Source organism: Lutra lutra, chromosome 8 (assembly GCF_902655055.1).
Source record: "Lutra lutra chromosome 8, mLutLut1.2, whole genome shotgun sequence".
Taxonomy (NCBI): domain Eukaryota; kingdom Metazoa; phylum Chordata; class Mammalia; order Carnivora; family Mustelidae; genus Lutra; species Lutra lutra.
In genome coordinates, this window is record NC_062285.1 from 102,812,823 (window position 1) to 102,831,869 (window position 19,047).

The window sequence follows — 19,047 nt, forward strand, 5'->3', positions numbered from 1 at the left end:
CATATTAGGGAACTCATTGCTCCAATATACCCTTTCCTCACTCAGTTGTAATATCAACCTTGATATTTTATCAGTTTTACTGTACTCTATTCAGTATATTGATCTCTTTGCTTGTGTCAGTACTGTTCTTACTATAGCTTTCTCCTTCTTTCCTTCCTTCCTAACTTCTTAATTTCCTAACTTCCTTCCTCACAGTATAGATAACATACAATGTTATGTCAGTTGGAGGCGTACAATATGATTCAATAATTCTATATATTACACTGTGCTCATCATGATAAGTGTACTCTTGATCCCCTTCTATTTATTCCATCCTCCCCCTACCCCACCTTTCCACTAAAGCTTTAGTCTTAAATTATGATATCTGGTAGGCCAAGTTTTCCAGCTTTTTTGTTTCTCAGGAATATTTTAGCTTTTTTGCACTTTGTTTAGAGTTTTTTAGAATCAGTTTTTTTAAGTTCTGTGGAAAGCCTAATGCAATTTTGATAAAAATTCTATTTAAGTTGCAGAATAATTTGATGTTTAGATCTTTGCTGTTACAAAGTAACATAGACTGGTTAGCGCAAACAAAGAAATTGATTTTCTCACAGTTCTCGATAAGGATGCCAGCATGATTATGTTAGGTCAGGATTCTTTTTCTGGCCTACAAACAGCTACCTCCTCCCTGTGTCTCACACAGCCTGAAGAGAGAGTGAGATTTCTTTCTTCCTCTTAAATCTTATATAGCCACAGTCCTGTTGGATTAGGGTCCTACCCTTATGACCTCATTTAACCTTAATTACCTCCTAGAGACCCTATTTCCAGAAATAGTCACATTGGAGGTTAAAGCTTCATATTAATTTGGGTGGGGGGGTTTTGGGGGTGGGACAAGATTCAATCCACAGCAGAGGGCCAGGTGGGACTGATGAGAATTCTGACTTTATCTTCTCATCTGCATTTTTTATGCTGCTTATACAAGTGGAGGTGGGATTAAGAGCTACCCCAGGCAGCTTGCATTACCAGAGCTGTCTTTTGTTGATCTCCAGTTGAACTTTATAGTGTAGTGTGGCTAGTCCCCTTTCTGAAGTTGTTGCTGGTATTTTGCAGTTGATTCATTTGGTTTACTGTTTTTGTTTTATTTTGTTGGCTATTACAGTAAGTTAGAGCTGCAGTTCACAGCAGGCATCAAAATAACATCCAAGTAGATGAAAGAGTTAAGTGTGAAAAAAGATTCCATAAACATTTAAATGAAAACATTGATGACACATAACTTCTTTATTTAATCTGAGGACTGTTGAAACGTAAAACAAATACAAATTAAGACAATAAAATAAGGTTTATTTTGCTTCTAAAATTGACAGCTCTTTTCTTTGCTTGAAGCTGGTGGAAATGTAGTAATCAAGCAATATGTGATGTTAGTGGGATTTTAAATTGGTATATCTTTCTGGAAATCATCTGACCTTATAAAAATATACATCGACCCTTAAGTATGTTCATATCCAAAGATATTGTTCTGATATCTAAGGACCGAGTATCTTCTGCTGAGTGCATTTGGAGAGGCCAAATAGCACAGGTAAAAAAGAGCCTGGATTTTAATACCAGCTCCACCTTTAATTTATTCTGCAACTTTGGACTATTTAGTTAACCTCTGTCTCAGGTTTGTCATCTGTAACATGGGAAAAGAGTTTTTGCGCAGATTAAAAACCATTTAGTTGATTAATAGGTGTTACTTGCTTTACTAATGTTCATAAAAACACTATAATCTCAATTATTAAAAATGCAGACTACCAAGTATAAAAGGAATTGTCCCTGGGTTGTGGAGGTATTGATTTTGCCTTTGTACTTTTTAGTGTTTTCTGATTTTATAGGGGAAAAAGGGTTGTTTTAAACCTTTATAAAAACAACCATGCCATTTCTGGAGAGTTTGTAAATTTTTGTATGTAAATTTAAAAAACTAAATGGTGTGACTTATTACTAAAGCTAAGTTCAAACTATCATTTAAAGATCTAATCTCTTTACTTTTAAAGATCATGCAAAGAAATTCCGTAAGTTCATCTGATATTTAATTCTTGAATATCCTATCTCTTTTAAATCTGTAGTCCTCTCTTGAGCTGCTGTTTAGCCCCCTTGCAAATTTAATCCAGGCTTTAAGAACCTGAGCTATTTTCATGTTAGCACCTTTTAAAACTTACAGTGTATAAAGGTCCTGCTCCTGAAAAATTCCAGGGTTCCGTATTCTTTGCATGTACATTTACCCAGCTTTATTCTCAAGAGACTTTTAGCTGTTGATACTTGTACCTGCATAAAATCTTGAAAATAGTATTTGAGTATTTCAGATATTTTGTGCCTCAGAAGTGTGTTGCTCTAGCAACATTATTTTTCTTAGTGTTAAGTAATTTTTGATTCCTCATTTATATTTATAAAGCCTAGTACCTTTCTTATATTTTCATTAGGTGAAATTAGGAAAAATGTAAACATAGAAATCTTCCGTTTAAAGCAAGTTTATGAATACTTTTTTAAAATTAGGGTCAGTTTGGATGTGTTCAAAAAAGGCAATAAAGAGAATTTAAAAGCAATCTTTTAAATAACTGGGTTGATATCTTAAGTGGTAGATATATAAAGACTTTAATGCATATAAAGTAATATGTTAGAACTTTGAACATGAGAAATCCTTTCATTTTTGATCAGAAGAAATAATGATCATTTAAAAATAATGTATTTACTGGGACGCCTGGGTGGCTCAGTTGGTTAAGCTGCTGCCTTCGGCTCAGGTCATGATCCCAGAGTCCTGGGATCGAGTCCCACATCGGGCTCCTTGTTCTGTGGGGAGCCTGCTTCTCCCTCTGCCTCTGCCTGCCGCTCTGTCTGCCTGTGCTCGCTCTCTCTCTCTCTCTAACAAATAAATAAATAAAATCTTTAAAAAAAAAATAATGTATTTACTGAATTTTTAATGTGTTACTGACTTTTTATGTTTCAGAAAGCTTATCCTACATGGTTTAAAGTTTATAAAGAAATCACATTTTTATTTTTTATATTCAGTTATGAATATAAGTTAGAAATATATTTTGATATAATAGATAAATCAGCTTGTATTTTTTTCTTGGTAGGTGTTCTCTGTGTGTGTGTGTGTGTGTGTGTGTGTGTGTATGTGGTAAAATCTTACAGATTATAAGTTTACCTATGATAGTAACTCATTTATCATTGCTTCTTTAGATTCCTTAACTTCAGGCACATCTCAACTTTTTATTTATCCATCTTCCATTCCTTGCCAATAGTGTTGCACTTTTCTACAATTTTGGAAAATCTTGGAAATCAGACCCAGGGATTATTAAAGCTACAGAAGAACAAAAGAAAAAGGTAGCAAGATAGAATCTAACTAGTTACATGTATTTAATTGCCAAATTATCAGTATTTATACCAGATATTAGCATACAAAGAAAGAAACTATCTTTTAGAACATAAAGAAGTTTCAAACCAAATTGAGATTATGCGTGGTTGTTGCTCACCCTTGGTACTCCTGAATGTCTGTCCTTACACTTTCATGACATTTTTAAATTCCATGTTTCTCTCCTTTATAAGAGTTGTGATTGCTTTGAGGGATGACTACAGCATTTTAAACATCTCTGAAAACCCTCAGCAAATAATAAGAATTCAGGAAATGTTTATTAAATGACTGTGTAACTGGAGGATCAGTAAACTGGTGATATTTCAGATACTGTGTTTCAATAATATATATATTTATGTGTGTGTTCAACAACAAATATATGTGTGTGTGTATGTATATATATAAAATTCAAGGCACCCCCTCATCTAAAGCCCAGGTACTTTAGAAAACCAAATTTACAATCCAAAGATGTTGTGTAAGTAGAGAATTAAATTAGATTGGAGGCAGTTAAACTATGTTAAGAGCTATTTTATCCAGTCGCCAAAAACAAAACAAATACTGATGAATTATTACTGTCCACAGTAGACTAAAACAGTAACAGGTTCTTAGGGTCTAATCCCCCCTTTTCTAGCCTACATAGAGATTGCTACCCTTATATTTTACAGTATTCTTTAGACATTACTGCTGATGGGTTCGGTAAGGTTTTCTTAGTCATACATAATCCAGTTCTGAAGATTCAGTTCTTTACTGAATTTAAGTTTATTTTCATGTCTGTCTTCAAAATCTAAACAGAACATTTCTTAGGGTAGGTGACTTAGTTTTATTCTCAGAGGAGTATTCCCCTGAGTTCAGAGTTGCATTTTCATAGACCCAAGAAAGAAAATTTCTTTATTCATATCATAATGAAATAGCAGAAGTAAATTAATAAAAGATTTATTTTGAGCAGAAAACATTGGTTAAATAAAAATGAGGATATCATGTTTATTGATTCATATTGATGGCACTGTAGTTGGTGAACATTGTTCAGTTTTGAATAAAATATATATATTTTTAATTCACAGACAATAGTTGAACTTGCAGAGACAGGAAGTCTGGACCTCAGTATATTCTGCAGTACCTGTTTGGTAGTATTTTTTTCTTTACTCTTTCTCTCTTCTTCCCATAGCAGCAGCATAGCATAGAAGGGGTGGGGAACAAGGAGAATAGTTTGTTCTGTGGAGCACATTTCATGTCCCCTCTGCCCCCGCTGTGACATTCCTTTTAGACCATAGTGTAAGGAGAAAGATGGTAAAAAGATGTCTCCTCCCAATGTGCTTGTTCCCCCTGATGGTAAACCTTGACTATACTTCTGATTTGAGGTACCATTCATTTGTATTCCTCCTTAATTTCTTTTTCTTTCTTAACGTAACTCAGCAAAGAAAAAATTAATAAAATATTTTAAAAATCAGAGGTTTATTATGCTTCCCTAATACTGTTTTCCTAGATATTTTAAGAAAACATTTATTCTTATATTTAGAAGTCACAGTGGGAAAATCTGTTAGATAAGACAGTGTGGCTTCTAAAATGGTTCAGTTTGAGTAGTTATCTCTTTGTCTTGGGGGATTTATGGAACTTTGAGCACTATTTTGTCATTGATATTAAAAGTTGTCATCTTCAACCAGGTCATAAAGAAAGATATAAATGAAATTAAATAGCATTTACTTATGGAATCAGGTATAGTAATACATTGTTTGTATTATTATAGATCTCAAATTTCTAAAGAATAATAGTTTTGTGTCTTAATTATTTTGTTAATTTATATAATTAGTTCTTGAGAAAAATATCAATTTTGCCACAGCAGTTAAATCATGTTTTCCTAATCCCTAAATCATACCTGAAACTCAATCCTTTTATACCTTTAAGTTATATACTATCACTGAACTAACGTCTTGACATGTAAATAACAAGAGAATTGACTTAGTTTGGGATTATGGAATGAGCCTTTGAAATGGAGCTCTGACTCTACAGATTGTTTAAATTGTTCCACCTAACATTCCTTGACCAAACAGTTAGAATTTTGAACATTCAAAATATATACTGCTTTACTTTTGGAAGCAACTTTAAGGTGTTGACTGGATTCTTTTGTATTTTCAAGCATTCTTTAAAAAGGGTTTTGTTTCTGTGCTTTACAGTGGCTAGTTTACAGGATTAGCACCTTAATGTTCAGAACATTTTTTATTCTGGTGATCTTGGGACATACTATTCCATTCCACAAAGCCAAGTGTGCATTGCTGATGTTTGCCATGTGGCAAACTCTTTATAGAGTCACTCAGTATAGTTTCATTGTTAAATAAGTATCCGAGGGCATGAACAAGGTTATTTTTATCATTCTAGCATGAATGTTTTATTATATTATTATAAGCCAGGTACTTCTGGATAGGTGATTTGGTGTTGTAAAGAAAAGAACATGTCCTATTATAAAATAATTCAGATTGGCAGAGGTATTTGTCATTATATGGGTATCCTTCCTTTGATAAGTAGACAAGTCCCTAAGAAGCCACATGTAAATCAGAATTTCCTAAAAATGAATTACTCTGTAAGTGAACGAGGAGCCTGTCATGTTCAGGAGCCTCGTGTCCGTCTTTGTTTAGAATTCATTGACAAGTATTGCCCAAAGGGGAAATGTAGCTGAGAGTTGAAAACGGAGATAAAATTTGCTTAATACATCCTTCTTCTTTCTCCTAAATAGATGTAGTTTCATATCTATGGTGAAGAACAAGTGAATCTTTTCTTTAAGAGTCCACAGATCATTTTAGTACATGTAAGGACTGCATAGTCAACCGATGCTTTTTCTTAGTGCCTCAGAATGACAGATAATCTCATACAAACTGGTGGAGAAATGGCAGTGCTTTTATTGAAAGACCAGTGAAGGATATTATAAATTTTGTTTCTGGCGTGGTTTAATAACTAGCTCTTGTCATGTACTCAGCTTTAGGACTAGCAGCCCTTCAAAGATCACTAATGAGTTCTAATGAGCTCTTTATTCATTTGGCTGATTCCGAGTAATACAGAGTGAGACATTTCACCTAAAACAATAAGGCATCATAAGTATGAATTCTTTATTGCCTGTCAGGAGCTGAATAATGAATGTATTTTATGTTTTTGAAGTAATAGGGACTACCTAAGCTTGGTAAGCATGGTGTACTTTCTTAGATGAGTCATGGAGTTCAGCAGAGGAGATGTTGTACCTTTATCTGAGATCTCAGGAGCCACTGAAAGAGAAAGATGTGTGTATACTTACTGGTTTTAATTAGATTTGTTAACTTTGGGAAGACATGTTATTAATGATTTTGCATTTTAAAAGCTGCTTTTATTCGTTTCTAATTTGGCCTTCCTTTTACTAAGGAACAGTTTAATTTTGTTAAATAAGAACCAGTGTCATGACCATTAACACAATAGCTTTTATTTAGAAGCCTGGAGAGTGATGTTTTTATTATTCAGAAACTTGAGGGATGTGAATTAAATATAGTATCATTCATCGCAACAGCAAATTGGTCTTAGATCCTTAATTATTTTTATAAAGTGATGGTTCTACCCCATTCTTACATTCCATAGTGGCCTTATCCTTTTTACCTTTGTTGTTGCACTTGACATCTCGTTAAACAATACGGTAGTGGTTTTTGTTTTTTGCCTTTGGAAATACAGTTTTGTTTTCTTCATAATTGCATTTTGAGAAAATAAATGCTCAGCTTTCCTTTCTTCAGTGTAATGCCTTTCGTAATCTTTTAAAATGCTTATTAACAGATACGGAAACCAGTGAGGTCCAAGCATTGTGGTGTGTGCAACCGCTGCATAGCAAAATTTGATCATCATTGCCCATGGGTGGGTAACTGTGTAGGTAAGTTTTATTAATAATTCCTGAGTGCATTGTTCATTTAAGTTATTGTAGGTAACTTATGAAATACAGCATTAAAGTAGATGGTAGAAACTTCACTCCTACTCTTTTATTATAGCCCTGCTCCCCTGTGCCCCCCAGTTAATCTTCTGATTGACAAACAGCAACTCAGTTGTGAGAAAGAGGGGGGCAAAAGTTATAAAATCAGTCTCTGGAAAAGATTGATATTTATCAATTCTTTCTGGTGCCTATTCTTATTTTCTGTATTGGATAATAGTGAAATAGATAAGGATGCAGATAGTATTGCTTTTTAGTTAAACTGGAGAAAGTTACAGCAGTAAAAATATTTGGAAGGCTCTTGTGTACAGAAGCAGAGAGGAATGACAGATAAAAACTCTATATACCTTAGTGTTCAAGAATGGTGTGTGAGGAAGTGTGAACTAAGTGGTCTAAGAGATGGCCCTGGATTTGTATGAGGTGACAACAGGGAAACATTGCAAAGGTTGTGTGATTGTTGAGAAGAAGTCTTTTAAAAATTGGATTATAAAGTTTATAAAAATAAGATAAAATTGGTTATTTTAAACCTTACAAAGCAAACAGTAGGGTAAAACTCAAAATTGTAGTTCATTTGGTTCATTGGGACTCTTGACTTCAGAATCAACGTCATTATAGTCATCACATCTTTGTAGTTATGAACATTCTTATTTTAAGCTTTATTTTTAAAAATATTTTTAGATTTGAGAGAGAGCAAGAGTGAGAGAGTATACAAGTGGGGGGGAATAGGGAGAGGTAGCCCCCCCCCCACCCCCGCTGAGCAGGGAGGGAGCCTGATTGAGACTGGATTTCAGACTGGGTCATGACCTGAACCGAAGCCAGACGCTTAACCAACTGAGCCATCCGGGCACCTTTATTTTCCTGAAGAACATTTTGTAAGATAAATAATGTATGTAGTTATTGTCCAGATCCTATCATTCATGGCATTCCTTTACCCCCATCCCCAAAAGGTACATTTCTAGTTGTTTTCTTCTTAGCTGAAAAAATTGCTTCTCTGTTCTTTAGGTGCAGGCAACCATAGATACTTTATGGGCTACCTATTCTTCTTGCTTTTTATGATCTGCTGGATGATTTATGGTTGTATTTCTTGTGAGTACAGTTAGCTTTTTACTTTCTGAAAACAAATGTTTGTATACTTTTGCTTACCATATTAACAATATATAATAATGACAAGTCTTTTAACTAAAAATTATGGGGCACCTTACTACAATGAACCATAAAGAGAAGAACAGATGCGGAACTATAAATGTATTCAACATACAGTATAAGCAACAGAATAATCGGCTGTTTTAATATATGTGTCCTTTGAAAAACATGTTGGTTTGATAGTCTTTGAAATGCTTCTGGGTGAAAGACGCCAACATATTTTACATCACATGCTTGCTTTACTCTAGTAACTTAAAGATTTTGTGACTTTGCTAGGTGCTCTTTAGTACCAAACCACTGGGAAAATGCAGTTAACTTCATGCAGAACTAGAAATATTTCAAAAAGTAAGGTGTAACTGTTGCCTATTAGAGAATATTAAAAGGGGTTAGAAGATACTTTTTTTTTAAAGATTTTATTTATTTGACAGAGAGACAGGGAGAGAGGTAGCACAAGCAGGGGGAGCAGCAGGCAGAGGGAGAAGCAGGCTTCCCAATGAGCAGGGAGTCCGATGCAGGGCTTGATATCAGGACCCTGGGCTCGTGACCTGAGCTGAAGGCAGATACTTAACGACTAAGCCACCCAGGCACCCCTAGAAGATATTTTTTTTAGGAATAAGTTGTCATTCTCTTGATCATATGGGTGTAGGGGTAATGATGGGTTTTTATTGCATTGAGAATGTGATTTGAGAAGAGTTTAAACGAAGGTATTAGTTACTATGCTTCAGGACTTGGTGTACTTAGCATATAAATATGTATTAGATCCTGGCTTAAAAATAAGTTGTAGAAGGATGATTTCCTAGTCCTTCGATTTTCAGACATATTAAGAATAGTGTCTGTTATTCCCCTAATAACAGTCTACTTCCTCACATACACATTAATAGAGAGAAAGATTTGGTCAAAGGTCTTGACTTATAGTTTCTGGCCCAATAGACCTGAGGAGAACATGGTCCTGCTAACAACAGTAGTTTTTTTAATGGCAGCAGCTCTAAAAGAAGAGATTTCTGTTTTGGAAAAAGTCCTCCCTCATCAAGTTGGTCTTCTAGTGCTATATGTCCTGCCCCTCCCCGCCCCATTTCACTTATATACATATCATCTCTGAATAAAGGTAATGTTAACTACTGTATGTGTGTGCAGTACCAAACAACTAAAAACTGTGTATTGTTCAAGTACAGTAGTGTTTTTTTTTTAGATTGGATGGTGCTTTTTCCATTTCTCTCTTTGCTGTGTTTTTTTTTTTTTTACTAATTATATACTAATTTTTTTTACTAATTATTGGGTATTTAGGAGTATAAAAATTTGCATTCAAAGTCATCTGCTAAATGACTTTGGATTTGGATCATGGTTTCTAAGTGGTGCCAACTGCAGATGCCTTTGTGAAGTGGTTGGATGATTACTAAGTAAACGTGAAACTTCTGTTCTCATTTTAGACTGGGGACTCCACTGTGAGACCAGTTACACCAAGGATGGATTTTGGACATATATTACTCAAATTGCTACATGTTCACCTTGGATGTTTTGGATGTTTCTGAACAGTGTTTTTCATTTCATGTGGGTGGCTGTGTTACTCATGTGTCAGATGTACCAGGTATGTGCGTGTACATGGTTGGTTCTTCATTAACAATTAACACTTCATTCCCTGTTAAAAGAGATAATAATGCATTCTCTTTTTAACCACTTCTACTTTTCAAGGTTTAAAATTTTCAATTTACTTTCCTTACTCTTCCTTTATTCTTTCTTTACTTTTCCTTTTTTTTCCCCTTTCTACTGCCCTCTTTCCTTCCTTCTCTCCTTCTTCTTCTATTATGAACTTTGTTCTTACATTATGAATTTTCTTTTTTATTTTAAGGATTTTATTTATTTGACAGAGAGTACAAGCAGTAGGGAGCTGCAGAGGGAGAGGGATTAGCAAAGAAGCAGGCTTCCTGCTGAGCAGGAAGCCCGAAGCAGGGCTCCATCCCAGGATCCTGAGATCATGACCTGAGCTGAAGGCAGATGGTTAACAGATTGAGCCACCTGGGCGCCCCTGACTTTTCAGTGCTACTTTTTTTTTTTTAAGATAAGATTTTATTTATTTATTTGACAGACAGAGATCACAAGTAGGCAGAGAGGCAGGCAGAGAGAGGAAGGGAAGCAGGCTCCCTGCTGAGCAGAGAGCCCGATGCGGGGCTCGATCCCAGGACTCTGGGATCATGACCTGAGGCGAAGGCAGAGGCCCCAACCCTCTGAGCCACCCAGGCGCCCCTCAGTGCTACTTTTAACAGAACTTATTTCTATTGTTCTTGATTCAGATATATTCAGTTGAATATAGGTGTGAGATTAGATCGATGATGCCATTAGTTTTGTGTTTATTAAGGAACGTTTTATTACCTATAAATACCAGTATTTATTCAAGAACCTTTTCTTAATTAAGGATTTTTCTAAAAGCTCAATTTTTAAGGGGCTGATGGAGAGGTGATCTGTGTACATAGTGTCCATCTCTCCCCACACACAATACCAGATAACCTGTTTTTTAATATTTTTCTTGTTTAACTGGCTACTTCTCACAAGAGTCAAAGTGATATGTAAACTAGCTTGATGATCTCCCATTGGAAAACCAGAAACAAACTTCATTTTTCTCTCTATCCTAGTCTTCTTGAGAATTAACTTATTTTACATTAATACTTCATTTATATCAGAGAGAGTTAATAGTTTGCTTTCTCTTACCTCTTAGATATCATGTTTAGGTATTACTACAAATGAAAGGATGAATGCCAGAAGATACAAGCACTTTAAAGTCACAACAACATCTATTGAAAGCCCATTCAAGTACGTACATGTTTATAAATTTAATATTTTCTTTTGGCATATAACTTAGCAAATATCTAGTGAATACATCAAAGAGAAATACATCTTTAAGTCAATAGGATATGAAATGAAATATTTCTTGTGCTTAGCAGTGTGTAAAATAGCTTATAAATCCTACTGAATTCTAAGATTCCTGCCAGATATAGCATTGGTTAGTTTACTATTACTTTAAAATTCATGACATTAACTGTATATAGATTTGTGTCATTCTTTTTCTTAGTTGCACAATCCAAAACCTATTGAACTACTAACATTTAGTATAAACATACTATTATACATTAACATACAGCTTTAATATTGCTGTAAGTTTCTATAAATTTTCATTGATAAATGTATACACAGAATTGAAATATGATTTTAAAAATACAGTCAACTGAAATTCATGTTTAGGGGAATTTTCTAGACTCTGGGGCAGCAGCTTTTCAGTTTGAATTGTTTTATTTGCCCTCTTCATGACACAAAAATTTCTATACACCCAGTTTTATTTATTTTTCCTTTTTAAATTCAGGTATAATCAACATATGACATTATATTAATTTTAGATGTACAACATAGTGATTTGATGTGTGTGTATTGCAGAATGACCCGCACAATAAGTCTGATTAACATTTGTCACCAAACATAGTCACAGAATTTTTTTCGTTATGATGAGAACTTTTTAGATGTGTCTTGGCAACTTTCAAGTATGCAACAGAGTAGTATTAATAATAGTCAAGATGCACACTGAAAAAATAGAATTAAAAAAAATAGTCACAGTACTGTTCATTGTATCCCCAGGACTTATTAATTTTATGTTTGTACTTTTTGACTCCCTTCACCCATTTCGCCCACACCCCACCCTCAGCTTCTGGCAACCACCAATCTATTCTCTGTATCAATGAGTTTGGTTGTGTTTGTTTGTTTAGATTCCATATATAAATGAGATTACATGGTTTTTGTCTTTAGGTCATTTCCATGTCCTAGTTGTTGTAAATGGTGCTGCAGTGAACATGGCAGTGCATGTGTCTTTTCGAGTTAGAGTGGATTTTTCTGTTTGTTCCATTTTTTGTTTCTTGAGGGGTTTTTTTGTTGTTTTGTTTTTTTGATAAATATTCAGAATTGGAATTGCTGGATAATATGGTAGTACCATCTTTTTTTTTTTTTTTTTTTTTGAGTACTTCATAATGTTTTCCTAGTGGCTGCACCAATTTACCCTCCTACCAGTAGTGCACAAGGGTTCCCTTTTCTCCACATCCTCACCAACACCTGTTATTTTTTGTCTTCTTAGTAATAGTCATTCTAAGAGGTATGAGGTACTATCTCATTGTGAGTTTGATTTGCATTTCCTTGAAGATTAGTGATGTTGAGCATCTTTTCATGTATCCTTTGGCCATCTGTTTATCTTTGAAAAAATGTCTGTTCAGATCTTCTGCCCATTTTCTAATTGAATTTTTTTGAGTTGTATGAGTTCTTTATATATTTTGGATATTGATCCCCTTATTGGATATATGATCTGCACAAATTTTTTACCATTCAGTAGGTTGCCTTTTCATTTTGTTGATGGTTTCTTTTGCTGTACAGAGGCTATTTTAATACAGTCTCACTTGTTGTTTCTTTTGCATTTGTTGCCTTTGCTTTTGGTGACTTATTGAAAATTTCACTGCCAGCACCCATGTCAGGAAGCCTACGACATGTTTTCTTCTAGCAGCTTGGTTTCGAATGTTGCATCCAGGCCTTGAAACCAATTTCAATTTTTGTGTGTGGTGTAGAATAGTGGTTCAGTTTCATTTTTTTGCACTTGGCTGTCCAGTTTTCCCAAAACCATTTATCCAAGAGATTCATATATATTCATTCATATATATATATATGTATTTCTAAATATATATATATATATATATTTAATCTTACATTCAGTTTGATGCCGAGAAGTAGTAGTTTCCTAATTATATGAAATATTTAAAACTTGAGTTTTACTCAAGCTGCTACGTGCCTACTACCTTCAAGCTTTTGTAATGCTATTAATTATTGCATGCTTCTGGAAAGCATACAGACTTTTAAATAAAAGCAAAAATAAAGGAGTCAGTTGGGTAATTTTGAGAATTCTCCCATAGGCACAATTATTGTATAAAATGTAAAACAGTGACAGCTTTTCCAGAAGTGTTCTTGAAGTCCTAAAATTCCTTGAATTTATTCTTGACATATTTTTTCTTAAATTGTTACTTTTAGATACATTGCCAGCTACGTGCTATTTATAATTATTTTGTGTTTTACTTTTTCAATTTTGGATATAGTTTGTCTCCTTGCCAAAGAGCCACCCATCAAGGAAAGGTTTTATCAAAAATTACATATGACACAGTAATGAAAGAAATGCAGATTTGAATAACTTTAAAATATCATTGTGTCACCCAATTAAATTACCAAAAGAGAGAAGAAAAATTATTGTTGGCAGAGCTGTGAAGAAACATGAATGCATGTATATTTTATAGAGTTATAAACAGGTTCTTTCTGGCAAGTAACCTAAGTTTTTAAGTTCAGAAAAAAATACCTTAAAGACCAAAATTATATTAAACTCATATATTAAATTATTGTACTAATAGACTTTTCCTTTTTCCTTTTTTTGGGGGGTGTTTTAGCCATGGATGTGTAAGGAATATTATAGACTTCTTTGAATTTCGATGCTGTGGCCTCTTTCGTCCTGTTATCGTGGACTGGACCAGGCAGTATACAATAGAATATGACCAAATATCAGGATCTGGGTACCAGCTCGTGTAGCAACATCTTTATCCTATGAAGCATATTGCTGAGTGGTGCCTGAAAATTGTGTCTGTCCGTGTCTCTCTCACACTCGAATCCACATTTTTTGAACAATAGCATGCTATATGTAGGGCTAACGGTGAATTTTAGTCTTTTTCTCAACACTTTTATTAACAAAAGTAAACATGGACAGAGCACACTGCCACTTCTGGGAAGAATAAAGATCGTAAAAGGAATTTTAATGGTTCTTAATGTGGGAATTCACAACATACTCAACTTTTTGGTTTTGTTCTCATAACATTTTTCATGAATAAAGAATGAACTTATTCTGTTGACAGACATGGTATACTGATCAGAAATGTTTGATTCTAGCTAAAACTAAATTTATGGTATACAGCTAAATTTTATGATGCAATCTACTATGACTGTTGCATTTAATTCCAGGAGAGTTGTCTTAAATTGATTCAGGCTAGTATTATGTACATTTTAGAATGTACATGTAAATACTGTGATAAAAATCATGTGGTTTTATTAGGGATCTGCTGTAATATGTCTTCAAGGGCACAAGAAAATAATGTTCACAAAAATATGTGCTAATAATATTTTATTGCCATCAGCTGTTGCAATGCTGATATATTTCTAGTTCAGTGAAATAATTTGTAGTAACCTTGCTCTGAGGTTTTATGGTCTGATAATAAAGCACTTGCATGAGTATAGTAAGTCATGTTATTTTGTTCAAACTTAAAAGCCCTACTAAGTGCATGATACACCTCATAGAATGTATACTAGCACATACTATCCAGTAAAGCATAAATTAGAATTTAATTTACTGTGCAAACAGTCCCAATTTTTAAGAGTTGAGGTAATTTCAAGACAGAACAAAAAAGTTAATGCAAAATTCTCAGTAATAGAGATAAATGGGTATACTTCTAGAATTCTGAGCTGCAAAATAAATTGTAGACAAAATAATGGAGTTTAGCTAAAGATGGAGCATGATCTCTGTACATACAGCACATGTGAATAAAAGAAAAGCTAATGGTATATTATGGTTTTTAAAAAGTGACCTATCAGAAAGAATTTAATCCTCAAGATTATTTCAATTTTCCCAATACCGAATGTTTTAAAATTTGTTAAGCTGTCTGAAACAATTTCAGAAAGGTTTTCTTATTGTTAAATGTGATGCACTGATCAATTTTTGTTGCAGCATTTCCATACTCTCACGGTGAACTACTAGTCACTGCTTCCATAAATATTGTTTACAGAGTGAGACTTGGTTTAGTCCTCTTAAGTGTTGTAGCAAACTGTGGTTCGAGCAACCTGTGGCAAACCTGTGAGAGGGAATGGGCTTGGGGGAGGGTGGGAAAAGGGTGGTCAGACTGACAGATCCTAGACCAGTGTAAAGATTGTGTATCTGTATATAAATAATTTATCAAATAGTTTTCTCTTTGTGTCTCTATGTGTTAGTGTATTTAAAGCTGCTCATTTCATTTTATCCAACCAAAAAGAAAGGGGAGATAACTAATGAGCTTCTAGTGATGTTCAATATTGCTGTTAATAGGCATTATACCCTGCAAGTTCACTGCATGTCTGATGCTTGGTAAAATTAGTATTCTCTGTAAAATGCAGATTACAGGTATTTCAGCAATCTAGTGGTATACCCGCCCCTTGCCTTAGTAAGAGGAGCAGTGAAAATTGTATATAGTTGATGTTCAGTATTTCCAAGTACCATTTTTATATAGTAGTTTCTTTGACCATAAGTCACACATCAGAAAGATTACCTTTAGTGTATTTGAGTGTTTTAATATTAGAAAATTGGCATATGTACTTTATTTTTGAAAAGGGAAAAGATGGGTGTGGGGTGGCAATAGCATTGTGCCATTTTGTCATAGAATGTAAAAAATTGGTTAACTTTACAAATGTCTCCGCTAGTTTTGACTACTAATTGGGGGAAATTTTAGATAATTTTTAAATTTGAAGTTATTTATAAAAGGCTAGAATTTGTTTTAATTTTTTGTATTTTGAGCCACTTCACATAAAGACTCAGTTGTAATTTTTATTGAATACATTTTTATTAACAGTTGAATACAATGGTGGTATTCTCAGAGTTTGGATAAGAGTGTTGTTACCATGTTCTTTCTTTGTGGTACAATATTCTTTTCGGTGCAAAAGAGATGTCTTTCAGTTAAACAGAAAAAATACTATAGATCTGTAAGTACATGGAACATACTAGCAATGTTAATGCTTTAGTACTAACCATCTCACAGTACCGGTGAAATCTAAAACTTAGAGATGGTCAGATGGTGGAGAGCCAACTATGCAGCAGTGTACTGTACCGTCTGTTTACTTATTTTGTAAGTCTTATGTGTGGAACCAGCTTAACCCAGTTCTAAAGTTGTGTATGAAGGTGACCCTTTGGGGGATAGTTCGTATCAGCTTAATGGGATACTATTAGCAAATAAGAACTTATTTCTCAGCCCTGAACATAAATTACTTTTTTTTTCTTTGTTTTTTATTGTTCCCAGGGGTTTATTTGAAATATTAATAGGCATAAAACAGCATCATTATACTTAAGCTATGGGTATTTTTATTTCGTATTTTATTTATAACTGTGCCAAGTATTATTTTGCTACTTACCGTGTTACTCTGTGGAAAGAAAAACCTGTAAAGTGTTTAATAAATTAGCTCTCCTTACATAAATTAAATCTGTCAAAATTTTGTAAAATATTAATCAGAATAAATATTGACTCTTAAGTGTGTGCTTGTTATTTTGCTCAGTTCACTTCAAGAAATTGATGAAACACTGGTAGTAGTACCTGTGATATAAAAAGATTATTCTGTGTATTTATATTTGGGTCAACTAGGATGCAAGCGGCAGGACTAGAAATTAGCAAAAGTAAAATGTGGTGGTAGCATTCTTTCAAAATGTCCAATTCCGTGTGTATGTACATGTATGTGATGAATACTTTTTAAATAAAAGGAATAAATTTTTCTTTAAGAATTTTGCATTCCATAGAATGCATAGAATTGCCCAGGGGTTGTATGAATCTCCACGTTTTAAATGTAAGTATTGTCTAAAGACACCAGTAAAATTTTAGAAAAGGAAACCTGTCGAACATTGATCTCAGTTGCTTAAGCTGTGCATGACAGCTTCATTGGGGAATTTAAAAAGCAGAATTTTTGAAGGACCTCTTTCCTGCCTGTTCACAGGATTGTTTATGGTTTGAGAACCCAGTGATATTAAATATTTTCAGATTGGACTGATACTCATTTCATAATTATTTTATGATATTTAAAGTGAAGCATCCAGAGCTGTATAGAACTCAAGTAACAATATTTTGAACTAGTGTAAAAATGAAACAAATTCTACAGCAAGTCATCAGTTTTCATGGCAGGTGCTTTCCTCCTCCTCCTCATCATTTACTTGTCTGGTTCCCCCAGCCCTTTCCAGTTTGGTAGATTGTACCTATGATAAGGATATCTGGTTCTAAGAGTTTATAGAAATAACTGGAAACAAATGATACATATCAGGACAGTCAGTCTTAGCTTCTTGTCAAAAAGTAAATCTTCGGTTCCATAAAGTTGTTGGTTTAAGAGTTATTTATTAAATATCTTTATGTGGGTATAAAATAGAAAAGTCTGTAACTGCAAGTGGAATATTCAAAATGTTCCTTGATCTAGGTCAGCTAGGTCACAAACTCCAGGAACCAGATGTGCCTTTTAGAAAACTTTTTGTCTTTGAGTATGAATTTTTTGCTCAGAGAAATTTTACAAGAATATCATTTATTTGGATAAAAAATGACTGTTTCCTTACAAAGCGTCAGAAAGCCTCATTGCTGCTGGTGCTGCTTGGATCTGTAGGTTTATAGTTTTTCATCAAATTTGGAAATTTATCAGTCATTGTCTTCAAATATTTTTTCTCCGCCCCGCCCGCCCTTCAGGAAACTACAGTTACGCATATGTTAGGCCACTTGGGATTGCCCTACAGCCCACTGATGAGTTCATCTTTTAAATTCTTTTCCCCTGTGTTTACTTGGATCATTTTTATGTCTTGAAGTTCACTTAAATTTTTTCACGTATACAGTTTAGTCTGTTGTCAATACCATTCGGTGTATTTTTCATCTTGGACATAGTTTTCAACTACAGTGTTTGATTTAGACCATTTTTTATATCTTCTGTATCTCTACTTTTTTGAAGATACGGAGTATACTTACAGTGAACTTTTAACATCCTTACCTGCCAGTCTTCATGTCTAGGTCAGCTTGGTTTGCTTTTGATCTTTCATTACTATGGATTGTATTTTCCTGCTTCTCAGCATGACTAGTAATTTTTGATTGGCTGCCAGATACTGTGAAGTGGGTGTGGATTCTTTTGTATTCCTACAAAAAGTGCAGAACTTTTTCTGGGATGGAGTTCTTTAGAAGCTTCCATCCTTTCAGGTTTTATTGCTAAGCAAGATTTGTTAGGCAGGACCAGAGCAGTGTTCAGTTTGGGTTAATAATTCCCCATTGTTGGGGCAAGCAAGACCTGTGTGCTTCATCTAAAGCCCCATGAGTCGCGTTTCCCAGTCTCACCAGTGGGAGTAAACAGGCACTGTTCCCAGCTCCATTTGAGCACCAGACTTTGTTCTAAGTCTTTGTGTTGGTTTTTTGTCTGGTCTTGGATAGTTATATGCACGCACTATCAGCACTCAGCTAAAAAAAGACTTGCAAAGGAACGGGGTGGGGTGGGGGGGGGTTGGGTTGGGTTGTAGTTTGCATGTTTGTGGAGTTTTCTGTGCAGCTCTCTCCAGTCCCTTGAACTCTGTTGCCTTGGTCCCTCGGGACCCAGCTCAGTCAACTCAGAATGCCTTCCAGCCTCACCTGTGTTCTCCCTCTTTGCACTTAAGCTACAGCCTGGAAACTCCCAAAGCAGTTAGCTTTGCTAATCCCAAGACTGATCTCATTTTCCCTGTAACTATTCTTTGTTGCCTATTGTCCAGTACCTAAAAAACCTTTTTTTTTTTTAAATTATTTATTTATTTATTATTTTTTAT

The 19,047-nt window shown here is 34.4% G+C and overlaps 1 protein-coding gene across 1 annotated transcript in view; it reads left to right on the forward strand.

Moving 5' to 3' along the window:
* The window catches only part of ZDHHC17 (zinc finger DHHC-type palmitoyltransferase 17), an 88,517-nt gene extending 71,751 nt beyond the window's left edge, over positions 1-16,766 (forward strand). Inside the window, exons 11-17 of the mRNA XM_047740492.1 lie at positions 3,212-3,336; positions 4,426-4,488; positions 7,148-7,241; positions 8,298-8,381; positions 9,866-10,023; positions 11,149-11,243; positions 13,895-16,766. Of these exons, the coding sequence (XP_047596448.1) occupies positions 3,212-3,336; positions 4,426-4,488; positions 7,148-7,241; positions 8,298-8,381; positions 9,866-10,023; positions 11,149-11,243; positions 13,895-14,033 (758 nt within the window). The 3' untranslated portion in view covers positions 14,034-16,766. The remainder of the gene's footprint in view (positions 1-3,211; positions 3,337-4,425; positions 4,489-7,147; positions 7,242-8,297; positions 8,382-9,865; positions 10,024-11,148; positions 11,244-13,894) is intronic.
* The last annotated feature ends 2,281 nt before the right edge of the window (positions 16,767-19,047 follow it).